We start from the raw sequence: 18,014 nt of genomic DNA on the forward strand, positions 1-18,014 counted from the left end.
TTTCATTTCATGCCATCACATAATTTTTTAATGTACGTACATATGTAATTGTATATATAACTAACTTACCAAAGGCAATGTCTGCGCCTTCTCCCACAAAAAGCTGATAATTTAACATTCATAATTTAATTTAAATTTGATATTTAATTTTAGAAATTACAAGACAGAAAATCTTTGTGATCTGAGAAAGCGTAACCTCACTGAGCTTCAGGCTTCTCTAAAGTGGAGGCAATTATTTTAAGTGGCCGAAAAGTCATTTATGGTCATGAAAAATTATGAAATGAACAAAATGGGGATGATGATCATAACTACAATGAGAAAACTGTGGAGATTCTATTGTTACAGATGTTATGCTTAAAGCCGTGTCTGGCACATAGTAATAACTTATTAAACAGTAGCTATTATCTTTTCTATATCCTTGTGAACTTGCCAAAAGGTAACAAAGTCCATAGATTCTGCCCAAAGTACAACCAAATAAAAGAATTTATTTTTTTTAAACACACACACAGCTTAGAGCAGTGGTTCTCAACCTTCCTAATGCCGTGAGCCTTTAATACAGTTCCTCATGTTGTGGTGACCCCCAACCATAAAATTATTTGCGTTGCTACTTCATAACTGTAATTTTGCTACTGTTATGAATCATAAATACCTGATATGCAGGATGTATTTTCATTGTTACAAATTGAACATAATTAAAGCATAGTGATTAATTACAAAAACAATATGTAATTATATATGTGTTTTCCAATGGTCTTAGGCGACCCCTGTGAAAGGGTCGTTCGACCCCCAAAGGGGTCACAACCCACAGGTTGAGAACCGCTGCCTTAGAGGTTTAGTGTACTCTCTTGATTTATAGATGAGGAAGCTGAGGCCAAAAGAGACGGTGTGACTTGCCCAAGATGACACAGCTGGTTAGTGGCACTAGAACTAGAGCCTGCGCCCACAGGGGACTCCTAGCCCAGCGTCTTGCACTAAACCAGCTGCATTGCATTAAAACTGAACACCACCATGTGATTGTCACCTTAACACAGGTTTCCAAAAAGACAGTCCTGGGCAGGGAATGCTGAAAAATGTTACCATTAAATTCTACCTGTTGGCCTTGGTGGGAAAGGAAGTACTTGTAAGGCTCGCCTAAAAACAGGAAAAATCCTTTTTTGAGTTGCTTCTATTTTTTGCAACCTAAATTCCAAACCAAGATTACCAAGTCCCTTTCTGACGTGTTCATCTTTACAGATGCAAATGTTCACGGATGTGTCAGATGTAAGGACTTTTGTGATTTGCCGGGAAAGTCTTCGCTTCCCTGTTTGCTTTTGCTAAAAAGAGACTGTGGCCTTGCTGGTCCTCCTGTGTGCTGCGAAGCCATAATCCTTATTATTTCTTTGTTTACCTGTTTCTTGTCTACGCTTCATCATATACGCATTGTTTCCACGTGCGAATCTCCCCTTCCCTTTAGGCTGTTTCACGCTGTCCCATTAGCCACTGCTTCATTTCATCGGGTTTATCCCTGAAAGTCTGCTCTCTCCAAGGTCATTCTTAAGAAATGAAGATGCTTTGTGTTCTAAGTGTAGCAAAACCTACTTTGAAGGGAGACTAAATACTGATTAAGCAAGCTGTCACCATAGGTTTTGGTTTTGCAGTAATAGAAAAGCCGGCTCTGAAAGATGATTTCTTCATAAGGAGATGATAAGAAGAACAAAATTGTTATGAAACTGTCATGAAATCTACAAGTCACCTGCTCATACATACCCTTGCCTCCTCTCCCTTCCTGTGCGCTGCGTCAGCCTGTTCAGCCTCTGGGGAAGGTTTGATGGAGAATAAACCCCGAGGAACTCTGTACAGAGTTGGGCAGCTGCACAGTGTCGCCCTGTTTTAAATGTGAAATGACGTGCTTCTGTCACTTCCTAATCCCTTCCAGGGCTGCTGCTTCCAGGCCCACCATCCGTCCGTGGTTTGCAGCTGCCTTTAGGCCACAGCGCTGGCTGAGAGCACAGCCTTTGTCCTGGCACAGACTGGGCTCCCCATGCTCCGGACGTGACCTTGGACACGTTACTGGCATCTCACATTTAAAACGGGGCGACACTGTGGAGCTCCCCAGCTCTGAGCCTCAGATTCCGCAGCTGTTCAGTGGGAGCATTGCAGTTCCCCCGAAGAGCATCACGGGGACATTTAAGTGAAATGACCTGTGAGACACTTATCATTGGGCCTGGCACGCAGGAAGCCCGTGGTGTCTCTTAGCCGCCGTTCAGGAAATGAGGTGATCCTAGCTCCTTGGTCACATGTGCTGATGAGAGCCCATCCCATGTTTTAAAAATTAGGTCAGCCCCAGCGGAAGCACAGAGAGCTTGGGAATCGATTCCTGTTGGGGCAGAAGAGGAAGGAGAGTGGTTTCGTGGGCTCTCATGGGACTCAGTTGGCCCCATCCTTATGAGGAACTAGAGACAAGCCGATTCTAGCGAGAGCTTCACCGGCTTGTGCTCTGACCGATCGGAGCTCTCACGGGCGCAGCAGCAGGAGGTCCCTCCCCCGGGAGGGGGTCATTAATCCTGAGGCCTGTAAGCTCTGCCCCTTCTCCCGCCGTCAGGGAGGGATGAACTCCCAATCAGACTTCTGGAAGAGGCCAGAGGCTCAGGGCCCCTTGCACCTAAATTATAATTAGACAGACAAGCCTCAACCCACAGCAGAGCACCTGAAGGTCTAAGTGCCTGACAAGTACAGGTGAGCAATACGCTACCACTTCTGCCTCCACGTCCACACCCTCCCGGGCCCCATCACCTGCCTGATTCCAGGTCAAGCCCAGAACAGACCCTTTGCTTATGGACCAGCCTAATCCGTTTACCCTGTGTCCTTCACAGTCCCCCAGGGGCACAGTCATCGCCAGCAATGTACGATCCCAGTAAGTAAGTTTAACAGCAAATCCTGCCTGTAGTTACAGGCCTTTAATCGTCCGTTTACCTGGCATCTTCCTGAGCACTTCCACGGAAACTCGCTTTTCCTCTTATTTGGGCAAAGTAATTGATTATTTCTCTCTTGTTTTTGTCTAAAAAGGACATTTCATATTCTTATGTGGAGAAATACTGAAAATGTATAGGTAAACTATTGGTAGAGGGCATTTTGGAGTAAGCTGTTTGTATTTATTTTAAATACAAGGAAATGTTAATTTTTGCTTTCTTGAGAAATATAAAATAACCTGAGATACGATACAATTTCAAAAAATTACATAAAAATCAGAAACTACTTAAGAGAAATGGCTGAATTTTGTATACACTAAGTGTACGAACCCCAGGGAAAGCTGGGACTGAGCGAGGCCGCCTGTTCTCTGACGAGCGCTGAGGAAGCAGGTCTCGGTCCCGGGCTCTCTGGAGGTTTATGTGCCTCTCGGAAGGAAGCGTCAGTCCCTCTCCCCAGACTGAGAGGAGACGAGTCTTGAACTTCCTGTGCAGCCCTATGGAAGCGCTGGAAGCTGGCCTCCTTCCTTGCCCAGCGAGAACTGGACTCCAGAGCAGCCACAGGCATGTTCGCTAGGTTCTGGAAAGTGCCTCGGATGCTGTGCTGGTAACCAGGTTTCCTTTTCCAGGTGACCTCCCGGCAGTGCCAGTGTTTGACAGGACTCTGCCTGTGAAGCAGATGCATGTGCTCGAGGCGCTGGACCTCCTGATTCTCCGAGCAGACAGAGGTATGCTTCCCCATGGGTGGTGCTCCCCTGCAGGTGGTACTCCCCTCTGGGTGATGCTCCCCTCCAGATGATACTCCCCTCTGGGTGGTGCTCCCCTCCAGTGATGCTCCCTTCTGGGTGATGCTCCCCTCCAGATGATACTCCCCTCCGATGATACTCCCCTCCTGGGTGCTGGTCTCCAGGGGAAAGGGGAGTGTGCAGCCCCCTGTGGCCAGCACTGAGGCTCACAGGGTCTGACTGCATAGGTCATACCAACTGTCTCTGCTCCTGGTGCTCAGTGCTCAGGGTTCGTGGGTGGCCCATTGGTTCTCTGAAGAGGGGACAGTAAAGGAGAGAAGGTGGGGCAGAGCATCCTTAAATGCATTGATAGGTGAAGGCAGTGGGGGGTCTCCCTGCCTCTAGCCCTGCTTTCCCACACAGTTTGCCCTTTCCATTCTTTTTCACTTTTCCATGCGTCTCCTCCTCTGACCGCTTCGTCTCACCAGGGAAGGACGCCCGCCTCTTTGTCTTCAGGCTGAGCGCTGTGCAGAAGGGCATCGAGGGCAAGCAGGCCGCGTGGGGCAGGTGCGACTGCCGGGAGAACAAGCTGGAGAAAACGAAAGGTGACGCGCAGCCGCGGCGTGGCTGGTTTCGGGTCAGCCCGCCCAGGTTTTCCTGAAATTTCAAATGAGGAGGAGTTTGATTTCACTGGTTTGTTTTTACTCGGAAACATCACAAAGATAGCATCACGGGCTCCCTGAGCGAACCCTGAGCCCTGGAAACCATTGAGGACCAGGGGGAGTCCTAGCTGTGTAACGGGTCAGGGGGCGGGTCCAGCTCTGGGTGCAAACCCTGAAAAGAGGCTTTTAACCGTTTAGACGTTGGTTTCTGGAGCTCGATCACCCTCACTTTAATTCACATCATGTTGTGATAGGAAGCTGAGACCACAGACTCTACAATAAAGGGAACTAACGTCCTTAATTTTCCTGTAGCTCAATCCAGTTTTTATTCCAAGTCTCCATTTTGCCAGGTGGCAGCAGCATTCTTAGCCATTTCACTGCGTTTCTAATTTTGGGGGATCCTAGGAAGGTCCCGATTGCCAAGGCCTGGGGGCTGGCAACCTCTGGTCCTGATCAGCATCATGGATTTCTCTTCCCAGGCTGCCACTTATATGCCATTAACACTCACCACAGCAGAGAGCTGAGGGTGGTGGTCGCCATCCGGAATAAACTGCTTCTGATCACAAGGAAACACAACAAGCTAAGAGGGGTGCCCGGCCCCTCGCTGTTATCCCCCCTGTCGGAGTCCCCCGTTGAAGAATTCCAGTACATCAGGGTAGGTCTTCTGTTCAAACCCCCTCTCTCCGGGCCAGGCCGACTCTCCTTCCACCCTGAGTCTGTCATCCACTGGGGTTGCTCCACAGGCAGTAGCCCATTTGGGGAACCCTCACCTGAAGCCCTGTCCCCCCAGAGGACTAAGGCCAATGGGGTCTTTCCCTTCTCCACCCAGATCCCAGGCCCGTGACCACCGAAGGGGTGTTCTGGGCACTGGGGACACAGCAGTGAACAAAACGCCACTCTTCTCTGAGAGATTGCTCGCTAGCTGCAGGGTAACAGGAATCAGCAGGCAGGTCTGTGGTCCTGAGGATAACAGCAAAGTAGGGGTAACAGCAGAGGGCAATGGGGCGGGGGGTGGGGGGCTCTATCCTAGGAAGGACGTCCCAGAAACCCTCTCTGGAAAGGTTACCTTGAGCAGAGATCCAAATGAAATATGGGAGTGGGCGATGAGGGTAGCGGGGAGAGGGCATTTCAGACCCTGGCCAAGGCTCAGGCAAGAGGCGGGTGCCCGGGCTGAGTAAAGAGGCAGGGAGGCCAGGGCATGGGACCAGGCTGCTGCCCAGGACTGTGGTTGTGACTGAGTGAAGGGGAAGCCTCTGGAAGGTTTGAAGCAGAGAACTGGCCTGGTTTTTTAAAATATATTTTTATTGATTCCAGAGAGGAAGGGAGGGGGAGAGAGAGAGAAACATCAATGATGAGAGAGAATCATTACTCGGCTGCCTCCTGCACACCCCACACTGGGGATCGAGCCCACAACCTGGGCATGTGCCCTTGACTTGGAATCGAACTGTGACCTCCTGCTTCATAGTTTGAAGTTCAACCACTGAGCCACACCAGCCGGGCAGAGCTGCATGTTTTACAGAGCCTCCTCTGGCCACTGCTCAGAGGCGAGCATGGGGCCAAGAGCGGGGATGAGGTGTCCTGCTGAGAGGCCACCGCAGGCCCAGCGAGAGATGGTGGTGGCGTGGGCGGCTGCAGAGGTGGAGGAAGCCGTGGGCAGAGCAGCCAGGCCACTAGCCACTAGGTTTGCTAATCGATTGAGGGTGGAACTTGTAGGAGAAACCTGCTTGAGGGACAGGTTCCTTCCCTGAGCTTACCATTTCTAACTTTTTAAAAACTGTGGTACATTAAGGTGTGGACTATGTCCAGCATTGGCTGCCAAGGTAGAGTATGCCTGTAGGCAAGCTGAGAGATTATTTTGCCTGGAGTTATGCATCTCAGTTTCTGCTTTAATTAGCTATTAGTCTTCTTGATACAGTTATTAGAAATTTTAATGAATATGTATGCTCATTTATGGGGCATACGAGCTCTGAAGTCAGTTTTCCTGAATTCAGATCTTGGCTGTACCACATATAAACCACGTGACCATAGGCAAGTCACATGACCTTTGAGCCTCTGTTTTCTCATCTGTAAAGTAGGATAATAACCTTACCTACTTCATAAGGTTGTCATGAGTCTTCAGTGAGAATAGTGGTTGCTTGGCACTGTGTTAAGTGCTCAACAAAGTTAGCAATTATTATTATTATTATTATTATTATTATTATTATTATTATTATTAAATCTCTCACAGGACAGGACCAGATAATCTAAGGGCTAACTCGGACCACATTGTTGAATCACTTTTGTAAAAGTGTTCCCTGGCCCCGCCCCTATGCGTGGATGAGGTCTGGTCCTGAGGACAGGGTGTCGGGGAGAAGTCGGGCTCCGTCCCTCTTTGCCGTCCCTGCCTCTCTGTCAGGAGCAGGGTCTGCAGGACCTGGGAGGGGCCCCCTTCTGGATGGGGCGGGCAGTGGGGCTTGATATGAAGATGGCTGCCTGTGTCCTGACCGTTTCTCCTACCCTGTCAACCACGCAGGAGATCTGTCTGACCGACTCTCCCGTGGTGATGACTTTAGTCGATGGGCCAACAGAAGAGAGTGACAATCTCATCTGCGTGGCATATCGACACCAGTTCGACGTGGTGAACGAGAGCACAGGGGAGGCCTTCCGGCTGCACCATGTGGAGGCCAGCAGGGTGAGTCGCAGCCACAGGCAGGGGGTTTGGAAGGCGACCAGCGGTGTGGCTTCCCGCTCTGTGAAGCCACGGTTAGCAGGTTCTGTAGCGTATCAGTATTAGGTGGTCACAAGATCAGGTCTCTGGCTTATTTGTGGGCCCCAGTCCCAGGGGTTCCCAGTTGGGAGCTCACCCCGAGCCACACGGGAGGGCTGGCCACGGGCCCAGCTGGGCTTCCTCTTCCACGGGCGCTGGGAAGGCAGGGCACAGGCCTCACGTGTTACAAAGCTGTGCTTTTTCATTTTCACAAACACCATATGTTATTTTCATCATTTCTAAATGCCAATAAAATGAACTGCTTTTTAAGCAAAAGAAAATTGAAAAGCCAATGCCCCACATTACACTATAACGTCAGGATCTAGGAGTGAGGACCCGGAATTGCCTTTTCCGAAAGCTCTCTAGCTGGCTCTCATGTCCTCACCTGGAGAAACGGTCGTGGAGCTGGTCCTGCCGGGCCCTCACCCCGGAGAGACCGAGGCAGGGATCGGGTCGAAGCATGAAGCGGGTCTGCCGCACTGAGTGTCAGTAACGGTCTGACAGGCTGCGGAGCCCTCAGGAGGGAGTGGGGAGGCCCCCGCTGTGGCTCTGTCCCTGATCCCGGCCGTGGCTGGCGCTCCGCCATGGCCTGCCCCACAGCCTGACTCTGAACACAGCCACGCTGTCAGCTCAGTCCTGGCAGAGTCCCCATAGACCTGCCTGATGCCAACAGCTGCCCTGGAGCGAGATGAGCCAAGTGCAGGAGGCGGCACGAGCCCCCGCTGGGAGGGCAGAGCAGGCAGCCCAGGGGCAGCTGCACAAAGGCACCTGAGGGACGCGGGAGGCTGCTGTTGAGCGGGGTGCTGGGAGCCCCTGAAACTTCCCGCCTGCCCACGACCCCGCTCATTGTCATTGCAGGTTCATTTCGTTGCAGCTATTGATGTTTACGAAGATGGGGAAGCCGGGCTGCTCTTGTGCTACAACTGTAAGTGAGCTGCATGTTTGTGTCTTTATCTGCTGAAATCCACCCTCCCTTTTGGGGGGCAATTTGAAGGACTTAACCCTAGACTTGCCTAATGGTTCATTCCCGTGGCCTTAACTGCGCTCCAGGAAACATCTAAAAATTGCATTCCTACCTAGATCTACCAATACGCCCGGATCGTGGCCCCGTCTCCAGGGTGTGGGGGTGACAGAGTGACAGCTTCCGTTAGGGAGCCCTTGCTGCCTGCCACGTGCGGCGCTCAGGACGCTGGAGTCAGCGTGTCTGTGATTCTCAGGTGCTCGTATTACCTGTAGTTTGGAGAAAAGGCAGCTGAGGCCGGGGGCAGGGAACTGCCTTCCTCAGATCATGCAAAACCGCGGAGCCAGGGCTCGCATTCGGGCCCGGTGATTCCCTCGCCCAGAATTTTAACCACAGGGACTCCTCGTGGCTGTTTCTCAGGTGCTGGTGAAAGCGCCTCTGCCTGGTCTCCGGCCTCGGCCGGGGTACTTTGGGTCAGGTGGCAGGTGGGTGTGGGCAGGGTCTTTAAGGATTTGCAGCATTTCAAAAGCTAACCTTACACTACATAAAAAGGATCTTTTCATGGCTAAGAGTAGTGACATTTTTGTGCATAAGGCTGCCAGTCTAACTGAAGCAGGAAAACGTGTTTTTTCAGCCTAGAATGGAATTAATGTAGAGTGGTGACGTTGTTTATGTCACATGCGGCAGATATTCTGATTAATCTTTGATTAATAAGTATGGGGAAGCCAATGATGAAGAGAGAACTTTGTTTGGAAAACATCTTTCAGAATTTGAGATTTATGGGGAGTAAGTTGGGAGTAATCACAAGGAATGAGCCCCCCAACAATAAGTCTCTCTTTTAGGCTATTTTGGTCTCGGTTCTGTCTCAGCCGCTGGGTGAGAAGGAACGTTGGGTGAGAAGGTCCCCAGGCGGGGCAGCAGGAAAGGCCAGGGGCTCCGTCCGACCCGCCAGTGCTCAGGTGGCCAGGCCTTTGCTGTCCTCTCTCCCAGGTTTTCGGGGACGAGGGGAGCAGGGATCATGTGTTTAAAGTCACTTTTGCAAGATGCTAATCTCTTCAAAGTGTGGTCTTTTTACTTTATCAAAAAATCTATGAGGAAAACTTGTGACAGGATGCTTTAAACACTGATGTAGATTTTTTTTTCCTTTTAACGTCTCGAAAGGTGGGAGGGGTTTTAGGTGAGCGAGCAGTTATGAACAGAAAGATAGAGCTGGTTTTTAGAACAAGGGAACGAATCCCAGAATGAAAAGGGAGTGTGGGAACAGGAGCCGCCATCCTCTCTGTACAGGTAGGAAGCTTGGTTCACTCCGGCAGGGCAGGGCGCAGCGTCCCTGCGGGCAGCAGGCAGGGGGCAGGCAGCAGGAAGCTGGTAAAGGTGTGGGAGCAGGTACCTGGCGGCCGCACTCACCTGGCGAAAGATGGCCGTTCCTGGGTGTATTTTAAATCTGAGAACCCAGGCACTTGGCTGATGGGTCAGATGGACAGTATGAGAGGAAGAGGCAGGTTCTGCAGGTGGGGCCCAGGCCGCCGGAAGAATGGAGGGTACATTTACCGGGAAGAGGGACCCTGAAGAGGAGGGCGCTTGGGGGAAACATCCGAGTTCAGTTTGGACACGTCAGCACCTCCCAGTGATCCCAGTGGAGCCCTGAGCCAACAGCTGGGTCACGACCGGAGCTGGGAGCCGGGCGGGAGGGCTGGCGGGAGATACCACTGGGTGTCGTTAGCATGTGACTGACATCTGGAGTCATGAGACTGAAGAGACTGTGTAAAGAGAAGTGGGGAGAGAGACAGGCGGAGCCAGCACGGAAGACGGAGGGGCGGGGCCTGAGAGCCGCTCTGGCTTTACCGGGTGGAGTCGCTGGGAACCTTGTTCTGAGCAGGTGCCTCTGGGGCAGAAGTGGGAGCAAAAGCTGACCACACAGGACACTAGAGAATGGGGAAGAGGAATAGAGACAAGTCTCGCAAAGACTTTTGCTTTGAAGGAAAAAGAGACAGGGGAAGAGAGTGATAGCGAGAGGAGGAAGAGAGGTCAAGGATTTAAGAATAAAATTGTATGGCTAACCCATGGTGGCTCCTGGAATACAAGGGGCCTCTGCTTCTACGTGAACGCCCTCCCTACGAGAGGGTCCAAACCACTGGACTGGTGTTTAGAGCTGGGAGCAGGCCAGGAACAGGGCAGCTGAAGTAACCTGGCCTTAGTCTAATGCTGGCTCAGGGTCACCAGGCGATGCAGGCATGTGGCTTCAGGTTCCTAATAAAATGTTGGGAGGAGGGGCGTGCGGAGCTCTCACCACTAGTCCTGCCGAGTGGGGCTCCGTGTGGGACCTGCCCCGCCGGGGGGCTTCCTGATCCGAGGGCTTCCAGCAAGTGTCCCTTCTCTGCAGTCAGGCGGCCCCGTGTTCTCCCCACGTGGTACTGCTGAGACTTTGGACCAGCTACTTCACCTCTCCTCGCCTCAATTTTCTCATCTGTGAAATGGGCGCAATAATCGCATCCACTTCATAAAGCCATACAGATCCAGTGGGTGGTGTTTTCAAAGCTCAGAGCCTGGCTTGTGGTAAAGTCTCCCAGAGTGGCAGCTGTGGTTATTGCAGTGCTGCCCCTGGGAACCTGGCCTCGGGACAGTCAGGGTGCTATTCCTGTCGTCTGCTTGTCATGCATCTGATTACAGTCATCTAAGTATTGTCTCCCACAAAAATGAGTCCTATTGTTTCGTTGCAGACAGTTGCATCTATAAAAAAGTGTGTCCGTTTAATGGGGGCTCTTTTTTGGTTCAACCGTCTGCGTCCGATTTCCAGTTCTGTTGGAACCAGGCTCCTTACGCGGTCGGTAAGAAAGTCCTTGCCTGCACTCTTCCTCTCGTGCATTCCCTGGGCCTGTCCATGCTGCGTCAGCAGACTCGCTGGCTTCCTGCTAAATTGCCATAAATTATGTGAAGATGGGTACTCAGTAGTTTCTGTTGTTCCCCTTTTAGGACTATTGTCTCTACGGTTCCTCCCAGTTCTGAGCACATGATCCTTTGAGATCAATTAAATCTCAGCTTTTAGCGTCCTTTCGTTTCTGGTTTCTGGGCCCCACTCGCCTTTTTCTAAAATGCAAGGATGAGATCCAGTCCTAACACCCTGACTGACTGGGGGAGGGGAAGCCCAGTGCTTCCAGCGCCATTCCCATACTTGAAAAGTCTAGAACCACAGAAACGCAGGGACTTTGTCTGTCACTGGGATATCACGACACGCATGGTGGTGCCTCGTGTACGTGGTTCAGGATCCACAGCTGGGCACCTGCCCGTTTAGAGTCAGATCCGAGCCAAGTTAGTCCTGTTTTCCTCCGAACAAAAGCATTTATTGAGAGGTGGGCATTGTAGGGACTGCGGGACAGCAGGGGAGCCAGCCCAGACACCGGAGGACTGGCTGCCAATGCCAGGCCGGTGTGGTAACAAAGCGGGGACCTGGCCAATGACAGGCCGGTGTGGTAACAAGGCGGGGGGACCTGGCCAATGACAGGCCGGTGTGGCAGGGACCGCTAAACTGGCTCTCAGGGTCTGAGCCACACCCTGGAGGTCACTTGAGGGGTGGAGGTGAGAGGCGAGAGGCGATGTTTGGTAGAAAGTGTCCGGGGTGAGCCAGGAAAGTGCAGGGTCAGAGGCAGAGTGCAAAGGAGCGGCCAGGTTGGAGGGGAGAGGGCAGGGAGGGCCCAGTACAGAGGCAGGAGTGGGATCCCTGGGCACCAGGGCAGTTGTGGTGTGTGGAAGCCATAATGTATTGGAAAAGCGATGTCAAGAAGGGGCCGATCTCAAGCCCACCGAGCGCAGGGACGTGGTGAGGGACGGTGAGGGATAAGGCGTGGCCCCGACCCGCACACAGGACAGAGGAGGGGGGAGGTGACTGATGACAGGGACTGAAGAGGAGAAAGGCCAGTGGGGGCAGGGTCAGCTGTGGTGTGGACGGTAGGGGTCTCCCAGGGCCTGGGCAGAGCCGCGGGAAGATGGGGCTCCAGGACTGCGGGAGGGAAGGCTGTAAGGAGAGGAGACAGCGCACCCCCACCAGAGGCACAGCGTGGCCACCAGGGGAGGCTCTCTTAGGACTGGGCACAGGCCCGTGAAGTGGGAGAGGCAGCTGGAGCACTGGGAGGGGCGGGAGCGCCCCAGAACTGAGGAGGGGTGTGAGACAGCCACAAGTGGGGGGCTGGAGCTGACGCCCCGCTGCCTTGCAGTCTGTGCTTTCCCGTACCTCCTGGCCTTCACCCCCGACTCCATGGAGATCCGCCTGGTGGTGAACGGGAACCTGGTCCACACCGCGGTCGTGCCTCAGCTGCAGCTCGTGGCCTCCAGGGTGAGCAGACCCCACGTTTCCATCCGAGCGGCTGTGGGCCCCAAGGCCAGGAGACTCCCCTCCCAGCCAGTCAGGAGTCAGGACGCCAGGGGGCGATGAAGACGCTGGAAGCGCCCCCACCCCCCGGGGGGTTTTCATGTGCGGCCCTGGGCTGCAGGCGCCCCTTGTAGCCCCCCGCGAGCGGTTGTTTGGTGCAGTGAGGGGGGCTGTGCGGCCTCTCCCGCAGCATCGGCCACAGCGCCGCCCTGGGATGCGCTGAGGAGCTGAGTGAGGACGACGGTCCCCAGCACCCGGCAGCCCTCACTGTCTGGTCTCTTTCCTCCCAGTCGGACATCTACTTCACAGCAGCCGCGGCCGAGAGCGAGGTCCTGTCTGGAGGCAGCTCCAAGGGGGCCAGTGCCCACAACTCTCCTCAGACGCCCCCGGGCGGAGATGCCCCCGTGTTCCCGTCCCTGGGGGAAGGTGAGTCCCGTTTTCACTGTCTTGTTCAGAGGTTTCTTAGTCCGTTCATTGTCAAATATCAGCACGTGACTACCGCCCAAGGAAGTCACTATTTAAAGCCATAAAAAACGTGTATTCTGAGTGCACTGGTTGCATTCTTAAGAAACTTGGGGATGCAGCCCAAGTGCCCATCAGTGGCCGAGTGGATGAGAAAGCTGGGGCACAGTCACACCATGGAACACTGTGCAGACTGAGACAGAAGGATCTCTCACCCCCGAGACAGCCTGGAGGGACCCGGAGAGCATTATGCTGAGTGAAATAAGTCCGAGAAAGACAAGGATCACGTGACCAAACTTGTATGTGGAATCTAAGTAACAAGATAAACTGATGAACAGAGTGGATCCAGAGACATGGAACAGAGTGCGGAATCTCAGAGGGAAGTGGGAGGAGGTGGGGGAGCAGTAACCAACCAAAGACCTTGTATGCACATATGCATGGCCACGGCCACGGACAGTAGGGTGCTGAAGGCCTGGGGCGGGGGGGCAGGGGAGGCTGGAGGGGGTCCATGGAGGAAAAGGGGGACATATGTAATACTTCCAACAATAAAGAATTATTTTTAAAAAAAGAAAGAAAGAAAAAAGAAACTTGGTGATAACAAAAAAAAAATCCCATAATGAAAAAACTTGTTTCAGTGGGGAGAAAAGGGGGAAGGGCAGCAGGGGTAGGGGATTCCGGGCCAAGCAAAGCTAGTTTTCCTTCTGGGATATTAACAACAGACGGGGATTATAGCTAAAAGGATTTGGTCATAAAGCCTACAGACTGCTCAGCACACCCAGTCTTGCTCTCTACCTGGCTTTGCTGTGGTTGCTGGTTGTCCAGCTTCTCCCACATCAGTCCCCTTTATGCTCCTTGTTACCCTAAAGCCCGGCTCCCCGCTGGCCTCTGCAGCTGCTGGCGGGTCTCGTCTGCCCCTCACTCCTGTGCCGGTAGCCAGCGGTGGGCGCATCTCATCCTCGTTACCATGACAGCAGTGCACCATCACTTCATTGCTCCTGCTGGAAACAGGAGATCAGCGTGCGGCATCAAATCTTCCTTCCTGCTAACTGTTGAGGAACCAGAAATAACCCTCTTGTAAATAATATGAACTTCTCTTAAAGTCCTAATGCTCCTTTCTAAATCACCTTTTCAGGTGAAATTCAGTCAAAAAATCTGTACAAGATTCCACTCAGAAACCTCGTGGGCAGAAGCATCGAGCGACCTCTGAAATCGCCCTTGGTCCCCAAGGTCATCACCCCGCCCGCCTCCATCAGCGTGGGCATCGCTGCCATTCCCGTCACTCACTCCTTGTCCCTGTCCCGGATGGAGATTAAAGAAATAGCGAGCAGGACCCGCAGGGAACTGCTGGGTAATGGCTCTCAATTATTTCTTTTCACCGTCTGTAACCATACCAGTTGGTTTTGTCTTTGGATAGTCATCATCCTCAAAAGCAATGTGCTAAAAAGAAACTTTCCCTTTAGAAAGGGATTTTTAAATAAATTACAGTGCATTTATACCTAGGAATACTATACAGTTCACCCCACCAAGCCTCGATCTATGTTTATTGGTAGGGAAAGCTGCCTAAATCATGGCTAAGGGGAAAAGGCTGTTTGTAAATAGTGTCTAATCTGATACAATTTTAAAAATATATACTGGAACCCAGCCAGTGTGGCTCAGTGGTTGTGCGTCAACCTATGAACCAGGAGGTCACGGTTTGAATTCCAGTCAGGGCACATGCCCAGGTTGCAGGCCAATCCCCAGTGTGGGGGTGCAGGAGGCAGCCGATCAATGATTCTCTCTCATCCTTGATGTTTCTCTCTCTCCCTCCCCCTTCCTCTCTGCAATCAATACAAATATATTAAATAAATAAATAAAAATATATCCTGTATCTTCTTTCCTCCTGACTGTCCCAATGATGCACCAGCTCCCAACCAGGAAGAGGGGCATTTTCTGTCTCCGCGGCAGCTCTTGGCGATGACCTCTGACCTCTGGTTCTCCCCTGCAATCCAGGCCTCTCCGACAACGGCAGCCCCAGGTCAGAGGCAGCACCGAAGCCGAAGTCAAAGGCCCGGAAGCAGTTCGAGGAAAGCCGCGGGGCTTCCGCGCCGGGGACAGTGAGATCAACGAGCAGCGACAGGTAAAGGAAGAGCAGCCCCAGCAGCCCCTGCTCAGGGGTGGCCCTTCGAGTCGCAGTCCTGGCAGGAGGCCTGTCTGCTGCCGGTGACGCTGCAGGCGGCCCCTGGACCAGCCGCCAGGGAGCTCCTCGTGGAGGCTCCCCGGAGAACACAGTCTGCCGGGGGCGCCCCGACAGATGGGCAACCCACTAGCAACCCGACAAATGCTCATTAAGAGTCAGGCATGTTTGTAATTTTGCTCCCCGTATTTATGGACATAATTTTTTTGAACAAAAATGCTCAGTAGGAGTGACGGGGAAAGGCACGTCTGCAGTGCTTGTGGTGGGAACGGAACAGCCGCAGCCTCTGCTGGCAGCGTAGTGCCACAGCCCAGCGACTGCTTGTTGAATCCCACTGGCTGGTCCCCTGAGATCCTCTGTGTCCCCCACACGACACCATGCAAGCTCCATTAATTCCTTCAACACACCTCCATGGGGACATGGAGGTGGGCGACAGGGCCTTCGCAGGCCTGTGGGGAAGGACAACAGGACAACCTAGGACAGACTGCATCCCCGGGTGGCAGGTGATGCAGAGGATGCGGTCGCCATAAGGAAATTTAAAAAAGAGATAAATGAGGGGGTGTGGGGTGGATAGGTCTACTTTGGGTGGGGCAGGGGGGGATAGGAGGAAGGCTTCTTTGAGGAAGTGACACTGAGCTGATCAAGAGAGACATGGAGACACACAGAGGGCGGGAGGGGCTGGAGGGTCAGCAGGGCAGGGCAGGGCCTGTGGCCTGTGGCCTGTGGGTGGGAGTTTCAGCCTTAGCCTCAGGCCACAGGAGCCACTGGACAGCATCGTGTGGGCACTGAAGCAGGTAGGTGCCTCACGAGCACCTCCGAGGTCTGTCACCCTGGCCTTCGCAGCTCCCACCAGTCCCGGAGGTAGGGCTGCCAGATTGCAGGCCCCAAGCTCTGTTGGGGTGGTGGGTGACTCCTGCGTGTCCCCACCGCGCCCCCCAATGTGGGGGGGAGACAGGCTTAGGAGCTCAAAAGTGCCAGAAACTAGGCCCCTCAGTGGTTGTCGCAGCGATCCTTTCCCAGCGACTCTTCTCTTCTAGGATCCCATCGGGCTCCTTGGAAAGTCCTTCTACCGCCGAAGCCAATCCCGGGGGGCAGTGCGCCTCGACGGGCTCCGACCAGGACCCTGGGGAAGACAGAGAAGGCAGCCCCATCTGGGGCAGCAGCCCCTTCCAGCTCCCGGCTTCCTCGGATGAAGACATCATCGACTTGAAGTAAACGGAGTCCAAGTCAAGTTTTCCACCTTTCGTTTTCTTATGGACGTTTATACTTTCACCAGTTCTGACATCATTGCCCAATAGCGCGGCATCTAGCCTGTCCGCGATCTACTGGACCAAACCTCTGCCGCTCGCCAGTCCGGTCGGTCTCTAGTGCCCAGTGCCGTCTCTTGACCTTGGTTTCTTTCTGTGCAGGAACCATCAGTCCCCTTGTAATACAGGTGGTAGATTTCATTGAGGTTTTAGATTAAAACTTTGAATAAATCAAAAATGTTCACTCTTTCTATGGCAGCCTTCTCTTATATTTTATACTAGAGGCCCGGTGCACAAAAATTTGTGCACTGGGCAGGGGGGTCCCTCAGCCTGGCCTGTGCCCTCTCGCAGTCTGGGACCCCTCAGGAGATAATGACCTGCTGGCTTAGGCCTGCTCCCGGGTGGCAGAGGGCAGGCCCAATCCCTAGGTGCAGCCCCTGGTCAGGCTCAGAGCAGGGCCAATTGGGGAGTTGGGGCACCGCCCCCTGTCATACACAGAGGAGGGCGATCGGGAGGTTGTGATGCCACCCTCAGTCACGCTCAGGGTAGGGCCGATTGGGGGGTTGGGGCACCGTCCCCTGTCACACTCAAGGCAGGGTTGATGGGGAGGTTGCGGCACCACCCTCTGTCACGCACAGAGCAGGGTTGATCAGGAGGTTGGGGCGCCGCACCCTGTCACACACAGAGCAGGGCCGATCAGGGGGTTGGGGCACTGCCCCCTGTCACGCTGATCCCGGTGCCGGGAGGCCTCGTGGCTCCGCTGATCCCGGTGCTGGGAGGCATATTACCCTTACTATATAGGATAGAGGCCTGGTGCACGGGTGGCTGCCGGCTGGTTTTCCCTGAAGGGTGTTCTGGATCAGGGTGGGGGTCCCCACTGGGGTGCCTGGCCAGCCTGGGTGAGGGGATGATGGCTGTTTGCAGCTGGTCACACATCCTTCAGGGTGGGGGTCCCCACTAGGGGGCCTGTCCAGTCTGGGTGAGGAGCTGAGGGCTGTTTTCAGGCTGGGGGTGACTGAAGCTCCCAACCGCTCCTTTTTTTCTTTTTTTTTTATTCTGGGCAGCTTTAGCTTTGAGGCTTGGCTCCAGCTCTTAGGCCTCCGCTGCTGAAAGTAGGTTTCTGGCCTTTGCTTACAATGTTGCGATCCTGCTGGCTGAAGCCCAGCAGGTTTCTGGGGTTTTGTTTAGCTTCTATGTCTGTTACAAAGTTGCTTAAAGTTGCAGCTTAGAGGCCTGCAGCAGCAGGTGGGGGACGTTGGAGTCCTCTGTCACTGAAGCAAGCAAGCCTCATGTTAGTTTCAAGCTGCCTGGCTGCCGGCCGCCATCTTGGCTGGCAGTTAATTTGCATATTACCCTGATTAGCCAATGGGAAGGGTAGCGGTCGTACGCCAATTACCATGTTTCTCTTTTATTAGATAGGATACTTAGGTGGGAAATTATTTTTTCATTAGTTTTGTGCCCTAGAATGTGTTTCTTTTATAAAGAAAAGCCATTGCTTTTTAAATGTATTATAAATAAGTTTTTTTTCTGCACCTCTGGCCCAATGACTGCTTCAGGTCCCTGTCACCGACACCAGCCCCATTCTTGCCCCTGGACTCTTGAGAAAAGCTGATGGTTAGGTCTCAGAAGCTCCTGTGCCTTTCTCCTTGTGTCTCACAAAAATAATAAGGTATAGGAAGAAGCTGAAGAGTCTTGAGATTATTTTGTTTGGTTCTATTGTTACTCTG

The 18,014-nt window shown here is 53.0% G+C and overlaps 1 protein-coding gene across 3 annotated transcripts in view; it reads left to right on the forward strand.

The window, feature by feature from the left end:
• Positions 1 to 16,538, forward strand: part of GARNL3 (GTPase activating Rap/RanGAP domain like 3) — a 98,256-nt gene extending 81,718 nt beyond the window's left edge. For 2 of the 3 annotated variants that reach the window (XM_059658087.1, XM_059658088.1), the window contains 11 exons: positions 3,575 to 3,673; positions 4,159 to 4,275; positions 4,812 to 4,987; positions 6,845 to 7,003; positions 7,937 to 8,003; positions 10,760 to 10,867; positions 12,251 to 12,369; positions 12,696 to 12,831; positions 14,000 to 14,215; positions 14,857 to 14,983; positions 16,078 to 16,538. In XM_059658087.1, the coding sequence (XP_059514070.1) occupies positions 3,575 to 3,673; positions 4,159 to 4,275; positions 4,812 to 4,987; positions 6,845 to 7,003; positions 7,937 to 8,003; positions 10,760 to 10,867; positions 12,251 to 12,369; positions 12,696 to 12,831; positions 14,000 to 14,215; positions 14,857 to 14,983; positions 16,078 to 16,255 (1,502 nt within the window). In that variant the 3' untranslated portion in view covers positions 16,256 to 16,538. The remainder of the gene's footprint in view (positions 1 to 3,574; positions 3,674 to 4,158; positions 4,276 to 4,811; positions 4,988 to 6,844; positions 7,004 to 7,936; positions 8,004 to 10,759; positions 10,868 to 12,250; positions 12,370 to 12,695; positions 12,832 to 13,999; positions 14,216 to 14,856; positions 14,984 to 16,077) is intronic. The other variant, XM_059658089.1, reaches the window with a different exon arrangement.
• Positions 16,539 to 18,014: the final 1,476 nt, after the last annotated feature.

The sequence above is a fragment of the Myotis daubentonii genome, chromosome 11, assembly GCF_963259705.1.
Source record: "Myotis daubentonii chromosome 11, mMyoDau2.1, whole genome shotgun sequence".
Taxonomy (NCBI): Eukaryota; Metazoa; Chordata; class Mammalia; order Chiroptera; family Vespertilionidae; genus Myotis; species Myotis daubentonii.